The 24,786-nt window shown below is 37.2% G+C and overlaps 6 protein-coding genes across 6 annotated transcripts; 5 read left to right on the plus strand and 1 right to left on the minus strand.

The window, feature by feature from the left end:
- P175DRAFT_0497871 (uncharacterized protein) lies at nucleotides 1–466 on the plus strand. The gene has a single exon (XM_040896381.1). It carries the CDS (start codon nucleotides 85–87, stop codon nucleotides 313–315), a length of 231 nt encoding a protein of 76 aa, XP_040756145.1. The 5' UTR covers nucleotides 1–84; the 3' UTR covers nucleotides 316–466.
- A 16,110-nt stretch (nucleotides 467–16,576) lies between these two features.
- P175DRAFT_0528264 (uncharacterized protein) lies at nucleotides 16,577–17,203 on the plus strand (the record flags this gene model as incomplete). The annotated part of the gene is made up of 3 exons (XM_040899593.1): nucleotides 16,577–16,817; nucleotides 16,899–16,990; nucleotides 17,057–17,203. 3 exons carry the CDS (start codon nucleotides 16,577–16,579, stop codon nucleotides 17,201–17,203), a joined length of 480 nt encoding a protein of 159 aa, XP_040756146.1.
- A 190-nt stretch (nucleotides 17,204–17,393) lies between these two features.
- gatA (4-aminobutyrate transaminase gatA) lies at nucleotides 17,394–19,080 on the plus strand (the record flags this gene model as incomplete). Its single annotated transcript, XM_040893134.1, has 4 exons — nucleotides 17,394–17,644; nucleotides 17,705–17,740; nucleotides 17,814–18,976; nucleotides 19,034–19,080. 4 exons carry the CDS (start codon nucleotides 17,394–17,396, stop codon nucleotides 19,078–19,080), a joined length of 1,497 nt encoding a protein of 498 aa, XP_040756147.1.
- Nucleotides 19,081–19,627: 547 nt separating this feature from the next.
- spt4 (transcription elongation factor SPT4) lies at nucleotides 19,628–20,241 on the minus strand (the record flags this gene model as incomplete). Its single annotated transcript, XM_040893126.1, has 4 exons — nucleotides 19,628–19,661; nucleotides 19,732–19,784; nucleotides 19,871–20,068; nucleotides 20,164–20,241. 4 exons carry the CDS (start codon nucleotides 20,239–20,241, stop codon nucleotides 19,628–19,630), a joined length of 363 nt encoding a protein of 120 aa, XP_040756148.1.
- A 492-nt stretch (nucleotides 20,242–20,733) lies between these two features.
- ppt1 (protein serine/threonine phosphatase PPT1) lies at nucleotides 20,734–22,280 on the plus strand (the record flags this gene model as incomplete). Its single annotated transcript, XM_040896382.1, has 3 exons — nucleotides 20,734–20,752; nucleotides 20,821–21,400; nucleotides 21,462–22,280. Exons 2-3 carry the CDS (start codon nucleotides 21,223–21,225, stop codon nucleotides 22,277–22,279), a joined length of 996 nt encoding a protein of 331 aa, XP_040756149.1. The 5' UTR covers nucleotides 20,734–20,752; nucleotides 20,821–21,222.
- Nucleotides 22,281–22,763: 483 nt separating this feature from the next.
- P175DRAFT_0471203 (damage-control phosphatase ARMT1 family protein) lies at nucleotides 22,764–24,709 on the plus strand. Its single transcript, XM_040895075.1, has 6 exons — nucleotides 22,764–22,840; nucleotides 22,941–23,011; nucleotides 23,067–23,197; nucleotides 23,271–23,383; nucleotides 23,449–24,281; nucleotides 24,381–24,709. Exons 1-6 carry the CDS (start codon nucleotides 22,819–22,821, stop codon nucleotides 24,609–24,611), a joined length of 1,401 nt encoding a protein of 466 aa, XP_040756150.1. The 5' UTR covers nucleotides 22,764–22,818; the 3' UTR covers nucleotides 24,612–24,709.
- The last annotated feature ends 77 nt before the right edge of the window (nucleotides 24,710–24,786 follow it).

Genomic DNA, 24,786 nt, shown 5'->3' on the forward strand with positions numbered 1-24,786 from the left:
GCTCCTAGTTAATGAATATCTGAATCTGACTCTGCCCCCTGACATTACGTAGCTCCTCTCTACTGGGAGTTAATTGCTGCTGTCATGCCTGCCTTGCTGCCCATGCCGCCTGAAAGCATGGAAACCCTCCTGCATAATGCCCCTGATGAATTAAGACAGTACATTACCAAGATGTACCAGTTCTCTACTGCTGCTGTGGAAGAACTCCATGAATTATCTACCCTGCACTCTACTATTACCAACCTTCTCGACCATATTCAACAGAAAGATGGTGTGATTGAGTACCAGAAGATACAAGCTAAAGAAACCCAATAGGAGCTATTTAAAGTACTTACTTAGAATAGCATGTCTTCTTAATCACTATCTCCTTCCAAAAGAGATGCCAATGTTACTGCCCCCCTTACCACTACTACTGCTCTTACTGCATCTGTTCCCACTGCTCAAACCTCTGAATGACTTCCTGACCCTGATAAGTTTAATGGCCAACAAAGTGACCTAAGACACTTCACTTCTCAAATCCACCAGAAGATGACCATGAACCTTGACCATTTCCCAACCCCAAATAGCAGAATGGCTTATGTGACCAGTCACCTTGAAGGAACCCCATACACCCAAATCTTGCTATATATCCAAGATAGAATCTATGAACTAAGTGATTATACTAAGATTTTAGAAATCCTGGAGAAAGTTTTTAGAGACCCAAATCTAGAAGCTAATGCTCGTGCCAACCTGTTCTGCCTCTGACAAACCCATTGCAAGTTTAGTGTCTTTTTTGCTGAATTCCAACACCTTGCATTAGAAGGGAACATAAATAAAGATATCTTACCTATAATTCTAGAACAGGCTATTAGTCAAGAACTTCAAGAGATGTTAATACACTCTGAGGCCCCATCACAATACCATGACTTTACTAATCACCTGCAAAATCTAGAAAACTGCCGCCACCATTACACAAGTACTGCCCTACCCCCATCTATAAAGAATTCCCAGCCTCCCTGACCTATCTTAAAGCCAACTCCTGCTGCCCAAATTCCTGTGGTCCCTGTTAATCCCATTGTTGCTGCTGCTCCCGCTGAAGACCCGATGGACCTGTCTGTCGCCCGTCGCCTCGATCATCGAACCCAACACCTGTGTTACCGCTGCAGCAGCGCTGACCACCTAGTAGGCAGCTGCCCGCACCCTGACTGAAGACTAACCAGCTGTACCTCTATATCTGCTGCCAAACTGGACCCGTACCCCCTATTGACCAGAACCCTGCCTGCTAAACGCCCCGCGTCCCCTGAATTGGAAAACAGAGTGTCCCTGACCTAAGCCATGATCAGGGACACCCCTGGCACTCCCTCTACCTGTTAAAGGCTGCGATAGCTGGAATGACAGTAGAGGAGGAAAGTTGCTGATCTGAACTGATAATCCTGCCTGTTAACCTAGAGACCCCTGATAAGACTCTGCCAACCTTTGCTATAATTGACTCTAGAGCCAAGGGTAAATATTTCATAGACCGCGATTGGGCCATGGATAACTAACTAGAGATGCTATTGTTAAAGAACCCCATCCTGCTAAGGAGATTTGATGGTACTCTAGTAGAGTCTGGCAATATCACTCATTTTATTTATTTAACCCAAAGAATCCATGACCATGCTGAAAAGAACACTACTTTCCTTGTAACCTAACTTGCACACTTTCCTGTTATTCTTGGCTTGCCTTGGTTAAAGACCCATGACCCCTGGATTGGATTTGCTAATCATACTGTTCTGTTTGAAAGCCCTTATTATAGGAAACACTGCAATATGCCTCTGAAGCCTATGAAGATTTCAGTATTATATAATATACTGCCAAAAGCTTCTCCCTGATGCCTTGACCCCCGCCCTGAACCTCTGAAGAACTGAGATATTGCTAGAGTCTTAGTTGCTGCCTATGCCGCATATGCCCGCCATAGATACTGGATGTTTGCTGCCACTGTTGCTGATATTGAAGCCGCTCTGAACCCTGTTACTGTCACTGAATCTGAGCTGCGAGAGCAACTACCCCCTGAGTTTACTGAGTTCTATGATGTGTTCTCACCAAAGGAGGCCGAGCGCCTGCCACCCCACCAACCTAATGATCATGAGATCAAACTGCTACCTGGAAAAACCCCGCCTTTTAGGAGCCTGTATGGCATGTCCCAAGACAAACTGAAAGTTCTGAAGGAATGGATTAAAGAGAACCTGAGGAAAGGTTTTATTCGCCCTAGTTCCTCTCCTGCTGCGTCCCCTGTCCTGTTTGTGAAGAAACCCGGAGGAGGCCTGCAATTCTGCATGGACTACTGAGCCCTGAACACAATTACTGTAAAAAATCGTTACCTGCTACCACTAACAAAAGAGATACTAAATAACCTGAAAGGGATGAGGTATTTCTCAAAAATTGATATTATCTCTGCTTTTAATAATCTGCAGATTAAGAAAGGACAAGAATACCTTACTGCCTTCTGAACTTGGTTAGGCCTGTTTAAATCCTTGGTAATACCATTCAGGCTTACTGGAGCCCCAGCATTGTTCCAGAGATTTATTAATAAAGCCCTGCATGATTATCTGGATATCTTCTATACTACATATCTGGATAATATTCTGATTTACAGCTAAACCTGTACTGAACATACCTATCACATCTAACAAGTATTGGAATGCCTACGAGCAATAGGACTTTATGCTAAATTTAGCAAATACAAATTCTTCATGCGCGAGACAAAGTTCCTAGGACTGATTGTGGGTGGAGATGGCTTCCAAATAGACCCTGATAAAGTAAAAACAATCATCAAGTGGGAAATACTGACCTGTCTGACTGATGTTCAAGCCTTTATCGGCTTTGGGAACTTTTACCGCTGATTTATCTGTGACTTTTTGAAAATTATTGGACTGTTAGTTAACCTGACTAAGAAGGATGTTAACTTTAACTAGACACCTGCCTGCCAAGAAGCATTTAAACAACTAAAAGCTGCTTTTGTGAATGCCCCAATACTGAAACCTTTTGACTAGTTAAAAGATATAATTCTGGAAACTGATGCCTCTGATTATATGTCTGCTGGAGTACTATCATAACATGATAATAAAGGCATATTGTACCCTGTTATATTTTTCTCTAAGAAACATTCTACGACAGAATGTAATTACAAGATTTATGATAAAGAACTGTTGGCTATTATTTACTACTTTGAAGAATGGCACCCCGAACTGGAAAGGACTCCATCACCCGTGAAGGTTATTACAGACCACTGGAACCTAGAGTATTTTATATTGACTAAGCTGCTAAACTGTTGACAAGCCCGCTAGTCTGAATTTCTGTCAAGATTTAACTTCTAAATATATTACCACCCCGGGAAGTTAGGTGCTAAGCCTGATGCACTGACCAGGAGGTCAGAGGACCTGCCTAAGGAGGGGGATGAATGACTCCTTCACTAGAGCTAGACTATCCTGAAATCTGAAAACCTGCTGCCTGAGACTACTGCTAATTTGAGACTAAATACTAACAGCTAATGCCAAGTACACTTTGCTGAACAACCTGCCACTGATGAACTGATCTCCCTGCCACCAATACTGCAACCACTATTTGATAGAGCTTATCCACGAGACAAGAAGCTCTAGTCTATTCTGAATACCCTGAAGGATGGTCTACCAAGACACCCTAATATCACACTGGCTGACTGTGGATGCATTGGTCCATACCTGAGATACTGAGACTGACTTTACGTGCCTAACTGCAATAAGACAAAAGCTGAAATACTAAGACTCTATCATGAAAATCCTGCTGCTGGACATCCTGGAAGGACTAAGACATACAAACTGATATCACATGAATACTTCTGGCCCGGGATCTATGAGTATGTTGACCAATGGGTCCGGAACTGTCACCTCTGCTGCTGAATCACCTCTTCCTGAGAAGCAAAGCAAGGAGTACTAAGGCCTCTGCCAATTCCTGAACATGCCTGGCAAGATATAAGCATGGACTTTATCACGCACTTACCACTAAGTAATGGCTGTGATGCTATCCTGGTTGTAGTCAACCATCTGACAAAGATGAAGCACTTCCTCCCCTGCGCTGGGACAATTAACACTAAAGGGGTAGCTGACCTATTCCTCAAGCATATCTGGAAGCTCCATGGTATCCCTAAAATAATCATGTTGGATTGTAGAGTCTAGTTTGTCACTGCCTTCTGGAAATACCTGACATCCCGCCTGAAGATCTGTAACCTGCTGTCCACTGCTTATCACCCTGAGACTGACAGCCAAACTGAACATGCTAATGCTATCTTAGGACAATACTTGCAAGCATACATGTCATACCTGCAAGATGATTGGTCTGAATGGCTACTAATGGCCGAGTTTGCTGCCAACTCTGTCTACTCTGAGTCTACAGGAGTATTACCATTCATGGCTAACTATAGATTCCACCCGATATTAGGGTTCGAACCAAGCCGCCCTGCTGTCTACCCTGCTAAGAAAGATGCTGAGAAGTTCACTAATACCATGCACAAGATTCATAAGTTCATCTATACTAAGATCCTGTCTACTTAAGCCTGTTACGAAGTACAAGCCAACCACCAAAGACAACCTGCATGTTGCTATGCCGTGGGGCAAGAAGTCTAGCTAGATACCTGTAATATCTAAACACTCTGCCCGTAGAAGAAGTTAGACTGGAAGAACTTTGGGCTGTACTATGTTAAGAAGATTGTTAGCCTGCATACTTATAAACTTGAACTGCCTGAAAGCATGAGAATCCATCCTGTGTTTAACATGTCTCTACTCCACCCTGCTGCTGATGACCCTCTGCCTGGTCAACACCCTGATCTGCCACCACCCGTTAAAGTAGAAGGATTAGAAGAATGGGAAGTCAAGGAAGTCCTTGATTCCTGATGGGTTCGTCAAGGCTGTGGCGAACCTAAGCTGCGATACACTGTCAAGTGGATTGGATATAACAAGCCAACTGAAGAGCCTGCTGAGTATCTGGAGAATGCCTGCTAACTAGTAAATAATTACCACCTCCATTATCCTGAGAAACCCCGGCCGATTCCTCCCTAGTCTCAACGGAGCTCGACCCTAAGGAGGGGGGTACTGTCATGGTGCAAAGCTGTAGTACCTATCTAGTTAGATTCTGCCTTGACTGTCCGCCCTTATTCCTGTATTTAAGCCACATTGTCCTTGATCCTGTTATAGCTCTTCGAGCTACGTCCTGTCTATTACCTGACACCTACTGTTCTGCTGTTCTGTCTGGTTAGCTCCTAGTCAATGAATATCTGAATCCGACTCTGCCCCCTGACAATTAGAAGAAAATTTAAAGAAAGATTTTATATATTTTAATTTATTTCTAACTATTTTTTCTATTTTATTTATTAATAAATCTAGAGGTAGCCTCTACCTATATATAGATTATTAAGGACTAAATATTATATTAGTTAAGGATTATTATTTATTATTCCTAATTAAAGAAATCTTAAATAATCTATAAGAAATATAATACTTTTCTAAGATTAATCTAGTAGCTATCTTTAATAATATCTATATTAAAAAGAGATTAAAATACTTAATTACTTTTTAAATCTATTTTAAATTATATAAGTCCCTAATTATATTATTTAGCCTGACTAGTATCCTAGCTATTTTTTAATATTTTATAAATAATATTTTATAATAATATATAAATATATTTTATAATATATTTCTAAATAATATCTTAATTTATAGCTATATAAAAAAAAAATATACTAAATATCTAAAGTAAATATTATAAATCTTAAGAAATAATAATCTATATATAAAAATATTTAAGTATAAATTTTATTAACTAGAAGTTAAGTTTCTAGATATTATTATTAGAAGAGAAGATATCTATATAAATCCTAAGAAGATTAAGATTATAATAGATTAGAAATTACTTAAAATAATTACTAATATTAAGAGTTTTATAAGATTTACTAGGTTCTATTAATACTTTATTAAAGGATTTTTATAGATTCTTGTGCCTGTTACTATCTTAGAGAAGAAAGAAACCTTATTTTTATAAACTTTAATTTACTAGACTACTTTTAAAATATTAAAAGTAAAATTTATTAAGAAATTAATATTAAGATTTTTTAATTAAGATTAATTAATTATTTTAGAAATTAATATCTTAAATTTTATATTTACTAGAGTATTATTATAATATAATAATAATAAAATTCTATACCTAGTAGGATTTTATTTAAAAAAAATAACTTTAATTAAGTATAATTATAAGATATATAATAAAAAGTTACTAGTAATTATTTATTATCTAGAAAAATAGATTCTAGAATTAAAAGAATACTAGTATTTAATTAAGATTATAATTAATTATAGAAATTTAAAGTATTTTATAATAATTAAAATATTAAATTAATAATAAGCCTAATAATCTAAATTCTTATCTTATTTTAACTTTATAATTAATTATTATCTAGGTAAGTATAGGGTAAAACTAAATAATTTAATTAGGAGATTATAAGATCTCCTTAAGAAAAGGGATAAATACTTACTATATTAGAGTTAAATAATACTAAAAAGAGAAAATTTAGCAAGCTTCCTACTTAAATATTTAGAAAAGTTATAGAGCTAGTAAATATTATAATTAATCTAGCTCTAAATTATTACTAGAAAGAAGTTAGTATATTTCTAGCTATCTAAGCTTAAAGAAAAAGAGACTATCTAGCTCCTTAAATAGTTAAAAGAGTGCCTAAATAGGGGTTATAAATAAGATCTAGCTCCTAATAATATTCTAGAAAGTTTAAAAAAGGGCTATAATTACTATTTACTAATTATATTATCTAAATATATTTATTATTCTAGACTCTTATTTTATTATAATTAACTATATATCCTTAATATAAAAGAATTAAAAGTAGAACTAATATATAAGTATTATAAAAGTATAATTACTAGTTATTAAAGTAAATTAAAAATTTATAAATTATTATTATAATTATATTACTAGTCTAAAATATTATAATTTATAAAGTAATAGATTTATAATTATTATATTTATAAATAATTTATACTTTATTAAAATAAATATTAAGAAATATTTTATTTCTTACTTATATTTAAGGATTCCTAGAAAGATATATTTATTAATTTTATTATATATTTATTTTATAACTTAGGCTTTAATATTATTATAGTAATAATTAACTAATTAATAAAGTTTTAATACTATATTTTTTATAATAATACCTATAATATTAAGAGAGCTATTTATTTATTCTAAGATTATATTTAGAGATTTTATAGATTCTCTAAGTTTATTATATTTAATTAAAGATCCTAATTTATATTAATATTCTAAATATACTTAAACTATATTTTAAAGATAAGATTTTTCCTATTTATTACTTACTATTTTAAAATTAATAAGTAAATTAAATATATAAATATTATTTTAGAATAATATTTATAAGTCTATATTAATTATTTATAAAATAATTAGACTAAATAGTTACTTATAATAAAATTTATTATTAATAATATTAATTTTAAGATTACTAGATATTTCTTATTTTTTATTTTATATAATTTTAACTTTTATATAAGATTTAAGCTTATCCTATTTAATTATTACTTATAAACTTATAATACTTATTAATTTACTTTAATTATAAAGTAAATATAAGAATATTATTATATTATTATAATTATTATTTAAGCCTGCTATAAATATTATATTAATTAGAAATATTACTTTATTAGATATTATATTAAAGGCTAATTAATTTAATTAAATATTAAGAATATTATAATCCTATATTCTTAAAAAAAATTAGATTAAAAAAATCTAGGCTCTTTTTTTATTAAAAAGATTATTAATTCTTATATTTATAAATTAAATCTATTTAAGAGTATAAAAATATATCTAGTATTTTATATTAAATTATTATACTTAATTATTAAAGATCTACTATTTAAATAAGAGAAAATTAAACCTCTATATATTAAAGTTAATAATATTAAGAAATAGAAAATTAAAGAAATAATTAACTTTTATTAAAATTATTATAGCTAAAATAGCTATCTATATTTAAAATATATTATTAAATAGGTTAAATACCCTATTATTACTAAAGTTCTTACTAGCTATTTAAAAAATATTATTAAATATATTATTACTTATTATTACTATTACTTTAGAAAGCCTAGACCCTAGAAATACTTTACTAGAGCTTAGCTTAAGAGAGAGAATACTATTATAGTATAATTATATACTTATCTAGTTAGATTTTATCTTAATTATCTATTTCTACTCCTATATTTAAGCTATATTACCCCTAATCCTATTATAGCTCTTTAAGCTATATCCTTGTCCTAACCTGACCCTTACCTGTTATACCTGTACGCAGATAGCCTGAATATATACCCTGCTGTTAGCTACACCTACTGCCCGCCTGCTCCCCATGACATAATATATTTAATTACCTTATTTATTACTATCTTATAAATATATTAATTTTTTAAGTTAAAATAGATTCTTAATTCTACCTTTATTCTTTCTACTAGTATTAGGTTATATAGTATATTTAGATTCTAAAGATATTCTATTTAATATAATATTAAAGTACTATTATCTAATTTAAATTAAATTATTACTTTTTTATAATCTTAGGGATATACTACCTTGTTATTAGAGATAATAAAATTATAATTCTTAAAGTTATTTAGGTCTTTAATTAAATTATTAAAGAAATTATAATTATTATATACTATATAGCTTATTCTAGAATTATATAGTTACCTATTTCTAAAAGTAGTTAATATTAAAGTTATTAATATATTAACTCTAGATAGCATGAAATTATTAGTATCTAGAATAGTATTAGCTTATATAATTAAAGTAATAGCTTAATTTTAGGTTAAATTATTCTTATTCTTTAACTTATATAGCTTAAAGTACTAAAATATTAAAATTAGTCTTTATCCTTTCTTCTACTTATTAATTACTAAATATAAGTAATTCTTAATATTATATTTTTCCTTCTTATAAAATAGGTATAGTATTCTAGGTTTCTTAGATTACTTTAACTAATAATTAATATAGCTAGTAATTATTATATTTTATAATAATATATATTTCTATTATTATTATTATTTCCTTCTATTATTTATTATTAGTTAAGAATTTAGTATATTTATAACTAGTATTATAGTATTAGATATAATATTAGATAATAAATTCTCCTAAATCTTATTCTTTACTATATTATATATAGTATAAAAATACTTTTATATAATTATTTTAATAGAATTATTATCTAAATTATTTAAGATTAAATTTATAAAATTTATATTATTTCTTTTAAGCTTCTAAAGTATTATAATAATTATTTAATAAAATATAATAATTATTTTTAATTTATTAAAAATATTTATTTTCTAAATAAAGTTTAATATAAACTTATTAATAATTATATAATTTTTATATTTAATTTTAATAACTTTTTTTTATATCTAATATATATATTTTTAATTATTATTAATAATTATTTTTTATAACTTTTATATAAAATTATTTATAAAGATATATAGGATAGTATTTATTAATAATTCTTCTACTAGTTTTTTACTTATTAAATATAATATCTAACTAGTTACTATTTATAAAAAAAGTTTTTATAATTTATATTTAAGATTATTAAATTATAGTCTAGAAATATTACTTTTAAGAAGCTTATCTATCTTATAAAGCCTTAACTCTATTTATATAAATAAAGCCTAAATTTTAAATTTTAAATTATTTTCTAATACCATTATTAGGCTTAAGTTAAATATGCTATTTTTCAGCTTTGTTATTTAATTTTAGCTATTAATAAATAGGGTAGTAGCTATTAAAAGTAGGTATAGTAAGTCTAGGATATTAGGATATCTACTAGGGGTAGGTGTCAGGGGGCAGAGTCGGATTCAGATATTCATTGACTAGGAGCTAACCAGACAGAACAGCAGAATAGTAGGTATCAGGTAATAGACAGGACATAGCTCGAAGAGCTATAACAGGATCAAGGATAATATGGCTTAAATACAGGAATAAGGGCGGACAGTTAAGGTAGAATCTAACTAGATAGATACTATAACTTCACACCATGATAGTACCCCCCTCCTTAGGGTCGAGCTCTATTAAGACTAGGGAGGAATTAGCCAGGGTTTCTCAGGATAATAGAGGTAATAATTATTTACTAGTTAGCAGGCATTCTCTAGATACTTAGCAGGTTCTTTAATTAGCTTATTATATCTAATCTACTTAATAATATATCATAGCTTAGGTTTACTATAGCCTTAATAAACCTATCAAGAATTAAGGACTTCCTTAATTTCCTATTCTTCTAATCTTTTTACTTTAACAGGTAGTAGCAGATTAGGGTATTAACTAGATAGAGAATTATTAGTAGTAGGGTAGAGCAAAGATATATTAAATATAGAATAGATTCTTATACTTTTAGGTAATTTAAATTTATAAGCATGCAGGCTAATAATCTTCTTAATATAGTATAGCCTAAAGTTCTTCTAGTCTAACTTCTTCTGCGGGCGGAGTATTTAGATATTATAGGTATCTAGCTAGACTTCTTGCCCTATAATATAGTAACGTGCAGGTTATCTTTAGTAGTTAACTTATACTTTATAACAGGCTTGAGTAAATAAGATCTTAGTATGGATAAACTTATAAATCTTATATATAATATTAGTAAACTTCTTAGTATCTTTCTTAGTAGGGTAGATAGTAAGGTAGCTTGGTTTAAACTCTAATATTAGGTAGAATCTATAATTAGCCATAAATAGTAATACTCCTATAGACTTAGAGTAGATAGAGTTGGTAGTAAACTTAGTTATTAGTAGCTATTTAAACTAATTATTTTATAGGTATAATATATATACTTGCAAGTATTATTCTAAGATAGTATTAGCATGTTTAGTTTAGCTATTAGTCTCAGGGTAATAAGTAGTAGATAGTAGGTTATAGATCTTTAGGTAGGATATTAAATATTTCTAGAAAGTAATAATAAACTAGACTCTATAATTTAATATAATTATTTTAGGAATACTATAGAGCTTCTAGATATATTTAAGGAATAGATTAGCTATTCCTTTAGTATTAATTATCCTAGTACAGGGGAGGAAGTGCTTTATCTTTATTAAATAGTTAATTATAATTAGGATAGTATTATAGCTATTACTTAGTAGTAAATATATAATAAAGTCTATACTTATATCTTACTAGATATATTCAGGAATTAGTAGAGACCTTAATACTCCTTGCTTTACTTCTTAAGAAGGGGTAATTTAGTAGTAGAGGTAATAATTCTAGATCTATTAGTTAATATACTTATAAATTCCAGGCTAGAAGTATTTATATAATATTAGTTTATATATCTTAGTCCTTCTAGGATATCTAGTAGCAGGATTTTTATAATAGAGTCTTAGTATTTTAGCTTTTATCTTATTATAGTTAGGCATGTAAAGTTAGTCTTAGTATCTTAGATATAGACTGACACATCTATAATTAACTAGTATAATATTAGGGTGTCTTAGTAGACTATCCTTTAGGGTATTTAGAATAGACTAGAGCTTCTTATCTTATAGATAAGCTCTATCAAATAATAGTTATAGTATTAATAGCAGGGAGATTAATTTATTAGTAGTAGATTATTTAGTAAAGTATACTTAGTATTAGCTATTAGTATTTAGTCTTAGATTAGTAGTAGTCTTAAGTAGTAGGTTTTTAGATTTTAGGATAGTCTAGCTCTAATAAAAAAATTATTTATTCCCCTTCTTAGGCAGGTCCTTTAATTTCCTAGTTAATATATTAGGCTTAGTACCTAACTTCCTGGAGTAGTAATATATTTGGAAGTTAAATCTTAATAGAAATTTAGACTAGCAGGCTTATTAATAATTTAGTAGCTTAATTAATATAAAATACTTTAAATTCTAGTAGTCTATAATAACCTTTATAAGTAATAAAATCCCTTCTAATTTAAGGTACTATTCTTTAAAGTAATAAATAATAGCTAATAATTCTTTATTATAAATCTTATAATTATATTCTATTATAGAATATTTCTTAGAGAAAAATATAATAAGATATAATATATCTTTATTATTATATTATAATAGTACTCTAGTAGATATATAATTAAAGGTATTAGTTTCTAGAATTATATCTTTTAACTAGTTAAAAGATTTTAGTATTAGAGTATTTATAAAAGCAGCTTTTAGTTATTTAAATACTTCTTAGTAAGTAGATATCTAGTTAAAGTTAATATCCTTCTTAATTAGGTTAACTAATAGTCTAATAATTTTTAAAAAATTATAAATAAATTAGTAGTAAAAGTTCCTAAAGCTAATAAAGGCTTGAATATTAGTTAGATAGGTTAGTATTTCTTATTTAGTAATTATTTTTACTTTATCAGGGTCTATTTAGAAGCTATCTTTACCTATAATTAGTCCTAGGAACTTTATCTTACACATAAAGAATTTATATTTACTAAATTTAGTATAAAGTTCTACTACTTATAAGTATTTTAATACTTATTAGATATAACAGGTATATTTAATACAAGTTTAGCTATAAATTAGAATATTATCTAGATATATAGTATAAAAAATATCTAGATAATTATACAGGGCTTTATTAATAAATCTCTAAAATAATACTAGGGCTTTAGTAAGCCTGAATAGTATTATTAAGGATTTAAATAGGCCTAACTAAGTTTAGAAGGTAATAAGGTATTCTTGTCCTTTCTTAATCTATAGATTATTAAAAGTAGAGATAATATTAATTTTTAAGAAATATCTTATCCCTTTTAGGTTATTTAGTATCTCTTTTATTAATAATAGCAGGTAATAATCTTTTATAATAATTATATTTAGGGCTTGGTAGTCCACATAAAATTATAGGCCTTCTTTAGGTTTCTTTATAAATAGGATAGGGGATATAATAGGGAAGAAACTAGGGTAAATAAAACCTTTTCTTAGGTTCTCTTTAATCTATTCCTTTAGAACTTTTAGTTTATCTCAGGACATGCTATACAGGTTCTTAAAAGGTAGGATTTTTCTAGGTAGTAGTTTAATCTTATGATTATTAGGTTAGTAGGGTGGCAGGTGCTTGGCCTCCTTTAGTAAGAATATATTATAGAATTTAGTAAACTCAGGGGGTAGTTACTCTTATAGCTTAGATTTAGTAATAGTAATAGGGTTTAGAGTAGCTTTAATATTAGTAATAGTAGTAGCAAATATCTAGTATTTATAATAGGCATATATGGTATAGGTAGTAATTAAGACTCTAGTAATATCTTAGTTCTTTAGAGGTTTAGGGTAGGAGTTAAGGTATTAGGGAGAAGCTTTTAGTAGTATATTATATAATACTAAAATCTTTATAGGCTTTAGAGGTATATTATAATACTTCCTATAATAGGGGCTTTTAAATAGAATAGTATAATTAGTAAATTTAATCTAGGGGTTATAGGTCTTTAATTAAGGTAAGCTAAGGATAATAGGAAAGTATATAAGTTAAGTTATAAGAAAAGTAGTATCCTTTTTAATATAATTATAAATTCTTTAGATTAAATAAATAAAATAAATAATATTACTAGACTTTACTAGAGTACTATTAAATCCCCTTAGTAGGATAGGGTTCCTTAATAGTAGTATTTCTAGTTAGTTATCCATAGCCTAATTATAATCTATAAAATATTTATTCTTAGCTCTAGAGTTAATTATAGTAAAGGTTAGTAAAATCTTATTAAGGGTTTCTAGGTTAATAGGTAGGATTATTAGTTTAGATTAGTAACTTTCCTCCTCTACTATTATTCTAGCTATCGCAGCCTTTAATAGGTAGAGGGAGTGCTAGGGGTATTCCTAATCATAGCTTAGGTTAGGGACACTCTATTTTCTAATTTAGGGGATATAGGGTGTTTGGCAGGCAGGGTTCTGGTTAATAGGGGGTACAGGTCTAGTTTGGTAGTAGATATAGAGGTATGGCTAGTTAGTCTTTGGTCAGGGTACAGGCAGCTGCCTACTAGGTAGTTAATGCTGCCGCAGCGGTAATACAGGTGTTGGGTTTGATAATTAAGGTGATGGGTGACAGACAGGTCTATTAGGTCTTTAGTAGGAGTAGCAGCAATAATAGGATTAATAGGAATTATAGGAATTTAGGTAGCAGGAGTTAGCTTTAAGATAGGTTAGGAAGGCTAGGAATTTTTTATAGATAAGGGTAGGACAGTACTTATATAATAGTAGTAGTAATTTTCTAGATTTTACAGGTAATTAGCAAAGTTATAGTATTATAATAGGGCCTTAGAGTATATTAATATCTCTTAAAGTTCTTAGCTAATAGCCTATTTTAAAATTATAAGCAAGATATCTTTATTTATATTCCTTTCTAATGCAAGGTATTAGAATTTAGTAAAAAAGATACTAAACTTATAATAGATTTATTAGAGATAGAATAGGTTAGTATAAGTATTAGCTTCTAAATTTAGATCTTTAAAAGCTTTCTCCAGGATTTCTAAAATCTTAGTATAATTACTTAATTTATAGATTCTATCTTAGATATATAGCAAGATTTAAGTATATAAGGTTCCTTTAAGGTGACTAGTTATATAAGCTATTCTACTATTTAGGGTTAGGAAATAGTTAAGATTTATAATTATTTTCTAGTAAATTTAAGAAGTAAAGTGTCTTAAGTTACTTTATTAGCTATTAAACTTATTAAGGTTAGGAAGTTATTTAGAAGTTTGAGTAGTAGGAATAGATATAGTAAGAGTAATAGTAGTAGTAAGGGGGGCAGTAATATTAGTATCTCTTTTAGAAGGAGATAGTAATTAAGAAGGCATGCTATTCTAAGTAAGTACTTTAAATAGCTTCTATTAGGTTTCTTTAGCTTGTATCTTCTAGTACTTAATTATATTATCTTTCTATTAAATATGGTCAAGAAGGTTAGTAATAGTAGAGTATAGAGTAGATAATTTATAGAGTTTTTCTATAATAATAGTAGAGAACTAGTATATCTTAGTAATATACTATCTTAATTTATTAGGAGCATTATATAGGAGGGTTTCCATGCCTTCAGGCAGTATAAGTAGTAAGGCAGGCATGATAGCAGTAATTAACTTCTAGTAGAGAGGAGCTATATAATGTCAGGGGGTAGAGTTAGATTTAGATATTTATTAACTAGGAGCTAACTAGATAGAACAGCAGAATAATAGGTATCAGGTAATAGACAGGACGTAGCTTAAAGAGCTATAACAGGATCAAGGACAATATGGCTTAAATACAGGAATAAGGGTGGACAGTCAAGGCAGAATCTAACTAGATAGGTACTATGGCTTCGCACCGTGACAGTAGGTTTAGTTACTATTTTAGTTAAATTATAGAAATTTTCCATATACTATTACCTAGGTGGTGTAACATAATAATAGTAGGTAATATTTCTACCAGGATCTCTATCTAATTAGGGAGCAGATCTCTAGTACAGGGATATAATAAGAGTTTTGGAGGTCTATAAAGCATAAAATAGAACCTCAAGGAGGGCTTATAACCTGATGAGAGGTCATTAAACTATGATGGTAGAAAGTTAACCAAAATAGATTTAATTAATCTAACTAGGAAATAGAGAGATGCTTGGAAGAAATATGGAGATCTAGAAGAAAATAGTAACCTTAAATATATAGAGTAGTCACGTGTCGCTATCTTCTTCTTTATGGTAATGCTGCTTTATGGTGGTGCTGGTTGCATTCACTGAGTGCAGCACTCCAACATACAATATTGTATACTCTGTAGACTTTGGAGTAGTTGTTGGTTGCCTGGTTGCCATTGTATATTTCTGTCAATGCAACGGATGGTTGATTGGCTGCCTGGGATGTGCCTTAAAGCATTCGGTTTGGCGTCAAGAGACGAAACAAGTCGTAATTCCTTGTCACCCAGCAACACACCATGGAGAAAACGCGACTATTCAACATCCTAAAGAAAACCCCATTATCCCGTACCTCATGATTCTCGTTTAATCAGAACGCAGTCTCCAGTTTTTCATCTCCACGATTCAGCAAGCGTGTCTTCCCTACTTCCGGGTGGGATAATGTCGACCCTTCCTTACCTATCGAAGAAGAGTCAATTCCAACCTACAGACCTGAAAAATTCTATCCAGTCCGTATTGGTGAGATCTTCAACCACCGATATCAAGTAGTCGGCAAGTTGGGATATGGATCTAGCGCGACTGTGTGGTTATGCCCCCCTGATTTTGCGTACTCAACCTAACAGGCCAGATAGCTTTAAAGGTTTACACAGCGTCAACAATAGCAACCCGAGAGATCGAAATCTACAACCATTTAAGAACTATCCAGTCCAACCACGCGGGCCAGGCATGCCTGCGACCGTTGATTGAAATCTTTCAGGCCCGGAGCCCAAATACAGAGAGGGTGCATACTTGTCTGGTGCATTCACCCGGCTGCTGCCAGATAGGGTCATGAGCAGCGCCATGGTGAGAACTACCATCCGGAATATTCTTGCTGCTCTAGATTTCCTCCATACGGACACCTGAGGTCATCTTAGACATGAGTTGGGATGGTGGTAAGACAGCCCATGCAATCGTATTGGCGCTCAGACCCATTGTGAAGCTGATAATGGTGGAGATTTGGAATCTGTTTGAGCCTCGACACCTTTTTAGAGCCCGGGATCCCGAAGGTAACTTGAACGATGGATGCCATCTTGCTGAGATGCAAGCAGTCTTAGGAGGTGCTCCTCCTGAATTGCTCGCTCGGAGCGAACGGAGTCTCCAGTTTTGGGATGAAAACGGTTTGTTCAGCCCTTGCCTGTGAATAATTCTATAGGCGTTGATATACCTTGGTACTAACGGTTTTTGGATTCCTATTGCAGGTAAATGGAAAGGCGCAGCGCCCGTTCCAGATTGTAATCTCGACTACCTTGGTCGGAGTACTTACTGCGCTCCATTGGTCCGAATCTTAATCGTTAGTTAGCCTGATGATATGAAATTGTTATCAATAAGAATTAGCCAGCTTTTTGTGTGACTACAGTACAGTAGCAAAAAAGAAGCCGGTGGACTGGGAATTCCGGCATCCAGGCTCCCCGCCGACACGGTGGCGCTGTGGCTGCTGATTGGTGCAAAACGCCGACCGAAGAAAGCTGATCTCGAGCTCCAACAGTTCGTCCTCCATATATAAGATAACATTCCCTTCCTCGGTTTGAGTTGGTTCAATTGTATTCATACTCTCTAATCTCCTCTCTCCTTGACGTCTGTGCAATTAGCTCTTCCTAGCTTCTCTTATCCGGAATCTCCGCTGCCACCTTATCTCTCTGGGGAACCCCCCCCACCCGTCTTCTCTCACACTCGTCTCGAATTTCATCGTCACGATGGCTGCTGTCTTCCGTTCTAGCTTCAAGCTCCGGGCTTCTGCTCGTCTTCCTGCTGTCCGTACTCTCACCACCACCTCCCAGCTTCGTGCGGCAGAGAAACCTTTTTTCCCCAATGAGCCTTCCGCTCCCCAGCTGTCGACCGCCATCCCTGGCCCCAAGAACCAGGCTGCTACCGCTGAGCTCAAGGAGGCCTTTGATGTCCGCAACTTGAACATGCTCTGCGACTACTCCAACTCCATTGGAAACTAGTAAGTTCTCTCCGTGCGTGTTTCCCGCACTGGTGTCTCAATGCGACTAACGACGACTAGCATCGCCGATCTTGACGGAAACAAGCTCCTTGATGTGTAAGTAGTGACTGACTCTTCCCATATCCCCAACCACTTGACAACGTACTCACACATACGACCCCGAACACAGCTATGCTCAAATTGCCTCCATTCCCGTTGGTTACAACAACGCCCACCTTCAAAAGGTGGCCGCCTCCCCTGAGATGGTCGCTGCCTTGATCAACAGACCTGCCCTTGGCAACTTCCCCTCCGCCGACTGGGCTCGTATCCTGAAGACCGGTATCCTGAAGGTCGCTCCTAAGGGTATGAACCAGGTCTTCACTGCGATGGCCGGTTCCGATGCCAACGAGATCGCCTACAAGGCCGCTTTCATGTACTACCGCCAGCAGCAGCGTGGTGGTCCCGAGAAGGAATTCTCCGAGGAGGAGCTCCAGTCCACCATGGTGAACAAGGCTCCTGGCTCCCCCGATCTGTCCATCATGTCCTTCAAGGGTGGCTTCCACGGCCGTCTCTTCGGTAGCTTGTCCACCACTCGCAGCAAGCCCATCCACAAGCTCGATATTCCCGCCTTCGACTGGCCTCAGGCCCCCTTCCCCTCCCTGAAGTATCCTCTTGAGGAGCACGTTCAGGAAAACGCCCTGGAGGAGCAGCGCTGCCTCCAGGAGGCCGAGCGCCTCATCAAGGAGTGGCACAACCCCGTCGCTGCGGTGATCGTGGAGCCCATCCAGTCCGAGGGTGGTGACAACCACGCTTCCCCTGCCTTCTTCCAGGGCCTCCGTGAGATCACCAAGCGCAACAACGTCCTCTTCATCGTCGATGAGGTGCAGACTGGTGTTGGTGCTACCGGTAAGTTCTGGGCCCACGACCACTGGAACCTCGAGACTCCTCCCGACATGGTCACCTTCTCCAAGAAGGCCCAGACCGCCGGCTACTACTTCGGTAACCCCGCTCTGCTCCCCAACAAGCCCTACCGCCAGTTCAACACCTGGATGGGTGACCCAGCTCGCGCTCTCATCTTCCGCGGCATCATCGAAGAGATTGAGCGTCTGTCCCTGGTCGAGAACACGGCCGCTACCGGTGACTACCTCTACGCTGGCCTTGAGCGCCTGGCTCAGCAGTACCCTGAGCACGTGCAGAACCTCCGTGGTAAGAACCAGGGTACCTTCATTGCCTGGGATACTCCCAAGCGCGATGAGATGCTGGCGAAGGCCAAGTCCGTTGGTATCAACATTGGTGGCAGCGGTGCGAGCGCGATTCGCCTCAGGCCCATGCTGATCTTCCAGAAGCACCACGGTATGTTATTCTCGTTCACCATGTTGATCTGGAGGTTCCCTGACTAACTTGTTCCAGCCGATCTTCTCCTGGAGAGAGTTGAGAAGCTCATCAAGGACCTGTAAGGCGCGGCGAGCGGTTGCATCCCGTGCTATTTATACATTAACCTTTTTTTTTTTTTTTTTGTTTTCAACTTTTGTGGCGTTATGATCGGTAATTTGGGCGATGGGTTGTTATGATTCCTTTGCATGTCTGAAATGACATAGATGTCTTTACGTTCGAGATTTGATAGTTCTAACGTGGCCAGACCACGCTATGAAAAAGCAAATGATTATATATTTATACATTCGCAATTGGCCGTATTTTGTAGAGAAGTGTATGGAGAAATCATTAAGAGTTGATGAAAAAAAGCTGTACTCCGTAGAGACGAGAAAGAAAAAAAAAAAAAAAAAGTCCGATGGCAACCCTACATGTATTCAACCCGATAACTGAACAAACCAATAAAACCATAACTCCCAGTTTTGTGCAAACAGCAGAGATAGAGAGGGATATCCCTTGTACTATCCTCGGGGAAAGAGAGAAAGAAAAAGAAAAAAAAACTCTAAAAGAGAACAACGGACGCTGGTTTCGAAAGACACGATGAAATAGTAGTAGTAGTAGTAGCCTCGTCACTCAACCCTCCTCTTCAACCGTACTGCCATCTCTCCTGTATATCATCGTCGAAGTTAGCATGCGGAAGTATCGAGAGTACGGACAGACAAGCACAGGCGACATACGGGATGTATTTGATCCCAGCATCTTCTAGGTTTGAGATCACTTCGTCGGGCAGCTGCATGTGAAAACAACATTCAATTCAATTAGCCTAGTGTGTCTGGTAGAGTTGAATCGAAGATTCTTTTTCCCAGGTCAACTCACCGATCCTGTCACCTTCACAGCATATGTCCCCGCCACATAGCTGTCTAATCGCTGCCAGCGAGCCACCCAGCTTGTGACGGGATCCCGGATGGTAATCAGACCCTCAAACACCTGGGATGTGCACTCTTGGATGTTGTCGTTGTTCCCGCGCAGTCCGAGCACGTTGTCGCAGTTCGGGCAGCCTTCGCGCATGAATTTCTGGAGTGGAAAAAAAGAGATGGGAAGCGGGTTAGGAGATAGATCTTGCTAACTCAGATACCAGTCCAGTGGGTTTCCAGAGGAATCCAACTCACGTTGTGCAGCTGAACCAGGGAGCAGACCATGCAGGCGCGCAGGGTGCGCTGCTGGCTGGGGGCGACGTAAAAGGACATGGATGGAGGCGCGTAGAGGACAATTGTGAATCCGCGTAAACTGAAAAGCAAGTAGCAAGTGGAGGTTGCAGAAAACAATCGTTCGCTGAGAGATGCGGGAGTGGTGAGGTTCTGCTTCTTTCGATGCTTTTCTCGAACCCCCCGTTGGCGGCAAAATGCCAAGACTGGAGGAATTGTCCAGAGAAACCAAGAATTAATTTAATATCTTGACTTGAAGAACCAACTACTGCTTAACACCCGAACAACTACTCTTTTTATACATCTCTTTCTCCCGGTCTTTCATTCTGATTCTAGCTGCTTCTCTCGAGTCGTCCTCCCCTCTTCGCTCTCGTGCCCTCCTACCCAAAGCCCCTCCACCATGGCATCCCCGGATCTCGAGGCAGCCAACGCGCTGAAGGTGCAGGGGAATAAAGCATTCGCCCAGCATGAATGGCCCACGGCTATTGATTTCTACACAAAGGCAATTGAGAAATACGACCAGGAGCCTTCTTTCTTCAGCAACCGCGCTCAGGTACGTCGACCTGCATTGGAGGAGTCGGGGAGGAGCCCAATGAGCTAATAATACCTTGGTAAATACAGGCACACATCAAACTCGAGGCATATGGCTTTGCGATCGCGGATGCTACGAAAGCGCTAGAACTTGATCCGGGCTACATCAAGGTTTGTCGGCTTCACTGGAGGGGTGGCAGCAGGAGCAGCGTGTGCAATCTAACGCCGATCTAGGCATACTGGAGGCGAGCCCTCGCAAACTCCGCGATCCTCCACTACCGCGAAGCCGTTAAGGATTTCAAGGCCGTCGTGAAGCGCGAACCCGCCAACCGTGATGCGAAGCTCAAGTTGGCCGAATGCGAAAAGCTAGTAAGACGGCTGGAGTTTGAGAAGGCCATTGAGGTTTCGGAACCCCCATCTGCGTTCGAAAGTTTGGATATCGATGCGATTCCCGTCGATGCCGCTTACGATGGCGTGCGACTGGAGAATGAGATGACCCAGGAGTTTATCGACGATATGATTGAACGATTCAAGAACGGCAAGAAGATTCACCGGAAATACGCCTTCCAGATTGTCAAGGCCGTCAAGGATCTGGTCTATGCAGAGCCAACGATGGTGGAGATTGGAGTGGATCAGGGTACTCGGTTGACTGTTTGTGGTGATACTCATGGTAGGCGTTTCCCCTGTCTTCACATTTACCCGACCCGGGCCTGAGCTAATGGCACGACAAGGACAATTCTTCGATCTGCTGGAAATCTTCCGACTGAACGGCTTCCCGACGGAGAAACACGCTTACCTCTTTAACGGTGACTTTGTGGATCGTGGCTCGTGGTCTACTGAAATCGCGCTGCTTCTCTACGCGTACAAGTGGCTGCGGCCGAACGGCCTCTTCCTGAACCGGGGAAATCACGAAACGGATGACATGAACAAGGTTTACGGATTCGAGGGGGAGTGCAAGGCCAAGTACAACGAAACAATGTTCAAGGTCTTCTCCGAGTCGTTCTCCGCCTTACCACTGGCTACCTTGATTGGCAGCAAGTATCTTGTTCTGCATGGTGGTCTGTTCTCTGACGACAAGACGTCGCTGGATGATATTCGAAAGTTGAACCGCCACAACCAGCGACAACCCGGGCAGGCAGGATTGATGATGGAGATGCTCTGGACGGATCCTCAGACGCAACCCGGTCGTGGACCTAGCAAGCGGGGCGTGGGTATTCAATTCGGTCCAGATGTCACCAAACGCTTCTGCGAGAATAACGGATTGGAGGCAATTATCCGCTCGCACGAGGTGCGCATGGGGGGCTATGAGGTCGAGCATGATGGACGGTGCATTACCGTGTTCTCGGCTCCCAGGTACTGCGATGCAACGGAGAACAAGGGTGCTTTCATCAACATTGGACCCGAGCTCAAGCTGCAATACCAGGTCTTTGAGGCAGTGCCTCATCCCGACATTAAACCAATGGTAAGAATCCCAATGAACCTGGCGGGTTTGCAATCGATTGCTAAATTCTTTCCCAGGCTTATGCCCAGAATTCCCTCATGTCTATGATGTGAAATCCTTCCGTCTGCTTTTGCGCGATGGGTATGGATGGCATGGCGTTCGTGGATGACAGTTGAGACGATCAGGATTTCGCAACCACAGTTTTATCAGTCCCTTTGTTGGGCGGATCTTTTGGGATACGAATGTACTGTATCTATTACTTATGATTTCACATTTCTTTTTCTTTTTTTTTTTTTTTTTTTTTTTTTTTTTTTGGCATAGCGAAACAATCTACCTGGGTCTCGAGCCCAGCTTTCCCCATATTTTGGGGTCTATTGTGTTTTGAAGCTGATGCGCAAGACTTTTCGCATGCTTGAACTTGGAAAAGAAGTTTCTCTGTTGTTAATTTTAAATCTGGATATCACGAGCCTAGTATTCGAAATCGGATTTGCTGCGAGCAACATGTAGTACTGTAGTTAGTTACCCGCTGAGTTGTTTTTTCCCCGCCAACTTTCGCAACCCCGCGATACTTCTTGACTTCCCCTCTCTCTCTCTCTTACTATCTTCTTCTTCCCTTTTACTTCCTCACCATCCTCTATCCTATCAAGATGGAATTCGATCCGAAAACTCGTAGGTGTCGTCCTTTTGCTACTGATTTTTTTCTTTTCTTTTTTTTGGTTTCTGTTTTTAATTCAAGCCTCGGACTAACCGCCCCGCCTTTCTCCCCCAGCGCAATACCTGACCTCCGATAAGTCGAGCTTTGCCTACAAATCGGTGAACGACCGTTGGCCCGTCATTGTCGTGCGTATGCCTTGCTTGGACCTAATTAAAAGCACTAATTCGGCTTACGAGCTAGACTGGCGCCATTGATGACCTGCACCGCACTGTTGCCGATGTCACCGACGAGGAGAAGCGCAAGGAAGGAAAGTCAATCATCGAGAAACTAGCCGCGCTGAAATACGAGATTCAGCATGATAGGCAATTGACGTCAGTCATTGTTCTTTGTTGGCCTATTGGGCTCGTTTTGGATCTGGAACCCGACTGATTGGTTGTCTTTTAGTCCCCTTGTCGATGACGGGGAGCCTGGAATCGCCGAATACAATCAGGAATTAGAGCAGCGAGGGAACCCCAAGTGGCACCATGTCCCCTGGCTTTTCTCAGAGTGTTATCTATGTGCGTCGAGCCGTGTTTCAGATGGGAATGGGTGCGAATCCTGGTGCTGACATGTCCGGGAATAGACAGACGTATAAGCACCTTGTTTGCCATGTCGAAGTACTGGAAGGGCTACGATGTGTTTTCCCGCCAGAAGATGTCTACCTTTAAATCGTCTCGTCCGGCTGTGCTGGAATTGGCCGCAAGGTACAAGGAGTTGGCTCTGGAGGCGGAGAAGGGGGAGTTGAACGAGGATGCGGAGCGGCTTCTCTTCGCGGAGATGTGTGAGATTTGTCTGTGGGGAAATGCTACGGACTTGTCTCTGTTGACTTCTATTACCTACGAGGATATCCAGAAGCTTCAGGGGTCCCAGGCTCGCAAGGCAGCGGAGAAGAACATCCTCGTCAACGATATGGACGCGGCCTTTGACGTTCTCCGCAAGGCACAAAAGGAAAAGAAGGCCGAGCGCCGAGTAGACATCGTGCTTGACAACGCCGGATTTGAGCTATTTGTGGATCTCATTCTCGCAGGATACCTTTTGTCCGCGGGTATCGCCACCACAGTGGTTCTTCGCCCCAAGCTCATTCCCTGGTTCGTCTCGGATGTCATTCCTCGTGATTTCGTAGACCTCATCCAAGCTCTTGCCGACCCGCAGTCCTTCTACACCGCCGCTGATGAGTCTGGAAGGGAATACACTCCTCTTTTGGACCAGGAAGTCTCCGAGGTGAAGTTCCTTTTCGAGCAATGGAGCCGATTCCACGCGGAGGGCAAGCTGGTTATCCGGCCCCATCCCTTCTGGACCGCCGGTGGCTCATACTGGCGCATGCCTCACGTTGCCCCTGATCTATTTGAAGATCTTAAGGATGCAGAGCTCGTTCTATTCAAGGGTGACCTCAACTACCGAAAGCTGGTTAGCGACGTGAGTCTCTCTCTCTCTCTCTCTCTCTCTCTTGATCCTGCGAAGAATTGATTCCTTGGGAGTTATGAGAAGAATGGTATTCTAATATATACTTTGCAGGCGGACTGGGACCCTACAACACCATTTACTACCGCAATCGGCACTCTAGGTCCCAATTCAGGTATCCGTGTAATGTCTTTCCGTACGTGCAAAGCAGATACTGTGGTGGGCCTCGCACCAGGAGAGGACGAGAAGCTTCGCCAACTCCCTGGGGGTGGTGGATCGACGTCGCGTGAATGGGCTTGGACTGGCAAATGGGCTGTTATTTCGTTCTGTGACGGAAAGGCTTGAGATATTCGAACTTTGTGCGCGATGGGCATATGCCTGGCTATATCAGATAATAGACAACGATAGAGATGGATGGTCAAAGCATCTTTGGGCGACTTGGGTTTTTTTTTTTTTTTTTTTTTTTAATTTTTTGAATCACAACCTTTGACAGACAGATATCATGAGTTCGTTTATAAGT

Source organism: Aspergillus ochraceoroseus, assembly GCF_002846915.1.
Source record: "Aspergillus ochraceoroseus IBT 24754 chromosome Unknown P175scaffold_1, whole genome shotgun sequence".
Taxonomy (NCBI): domain Eukaryota; kingdom Fungi; phylum Ascomycota; class Eurotiomycetes; order Eurotiales; family Aspergillaceae; genus Aspergillus; species Aspergillus ochraceoroseus.

Bases quoted from the DNA above. Each gene is read 5' to 3' on its own strand.
- P175DRAFT_0497871 (XM_040896381.1), top strand. From the start codon at position 85: ATGCCTGCCTTGCTGCCCATGCCGCCTGAAAGCATGGAAACCCTCCTG.
- P175DRAFT_0471203 (XM_040895075.1), top strand. From the start codon at position 22,819: ATGGAATTCGATCCGAAAACTC. The intron at 23,198-23,270 runs GTCAGTCATTGT...GTTGTCTTTTAG, and splicing joins CAGCATGATAGGCAATTGAC to TCCCCTTGTCGATGACGGGG. The intron at 23,384-23,448 runs GTGCGTCGAGCC...GTCCGGGAATAG, and splicing joins TTTCTCAGAGTGTTATCTAT to ACAGACGTATAAGCACCTTG.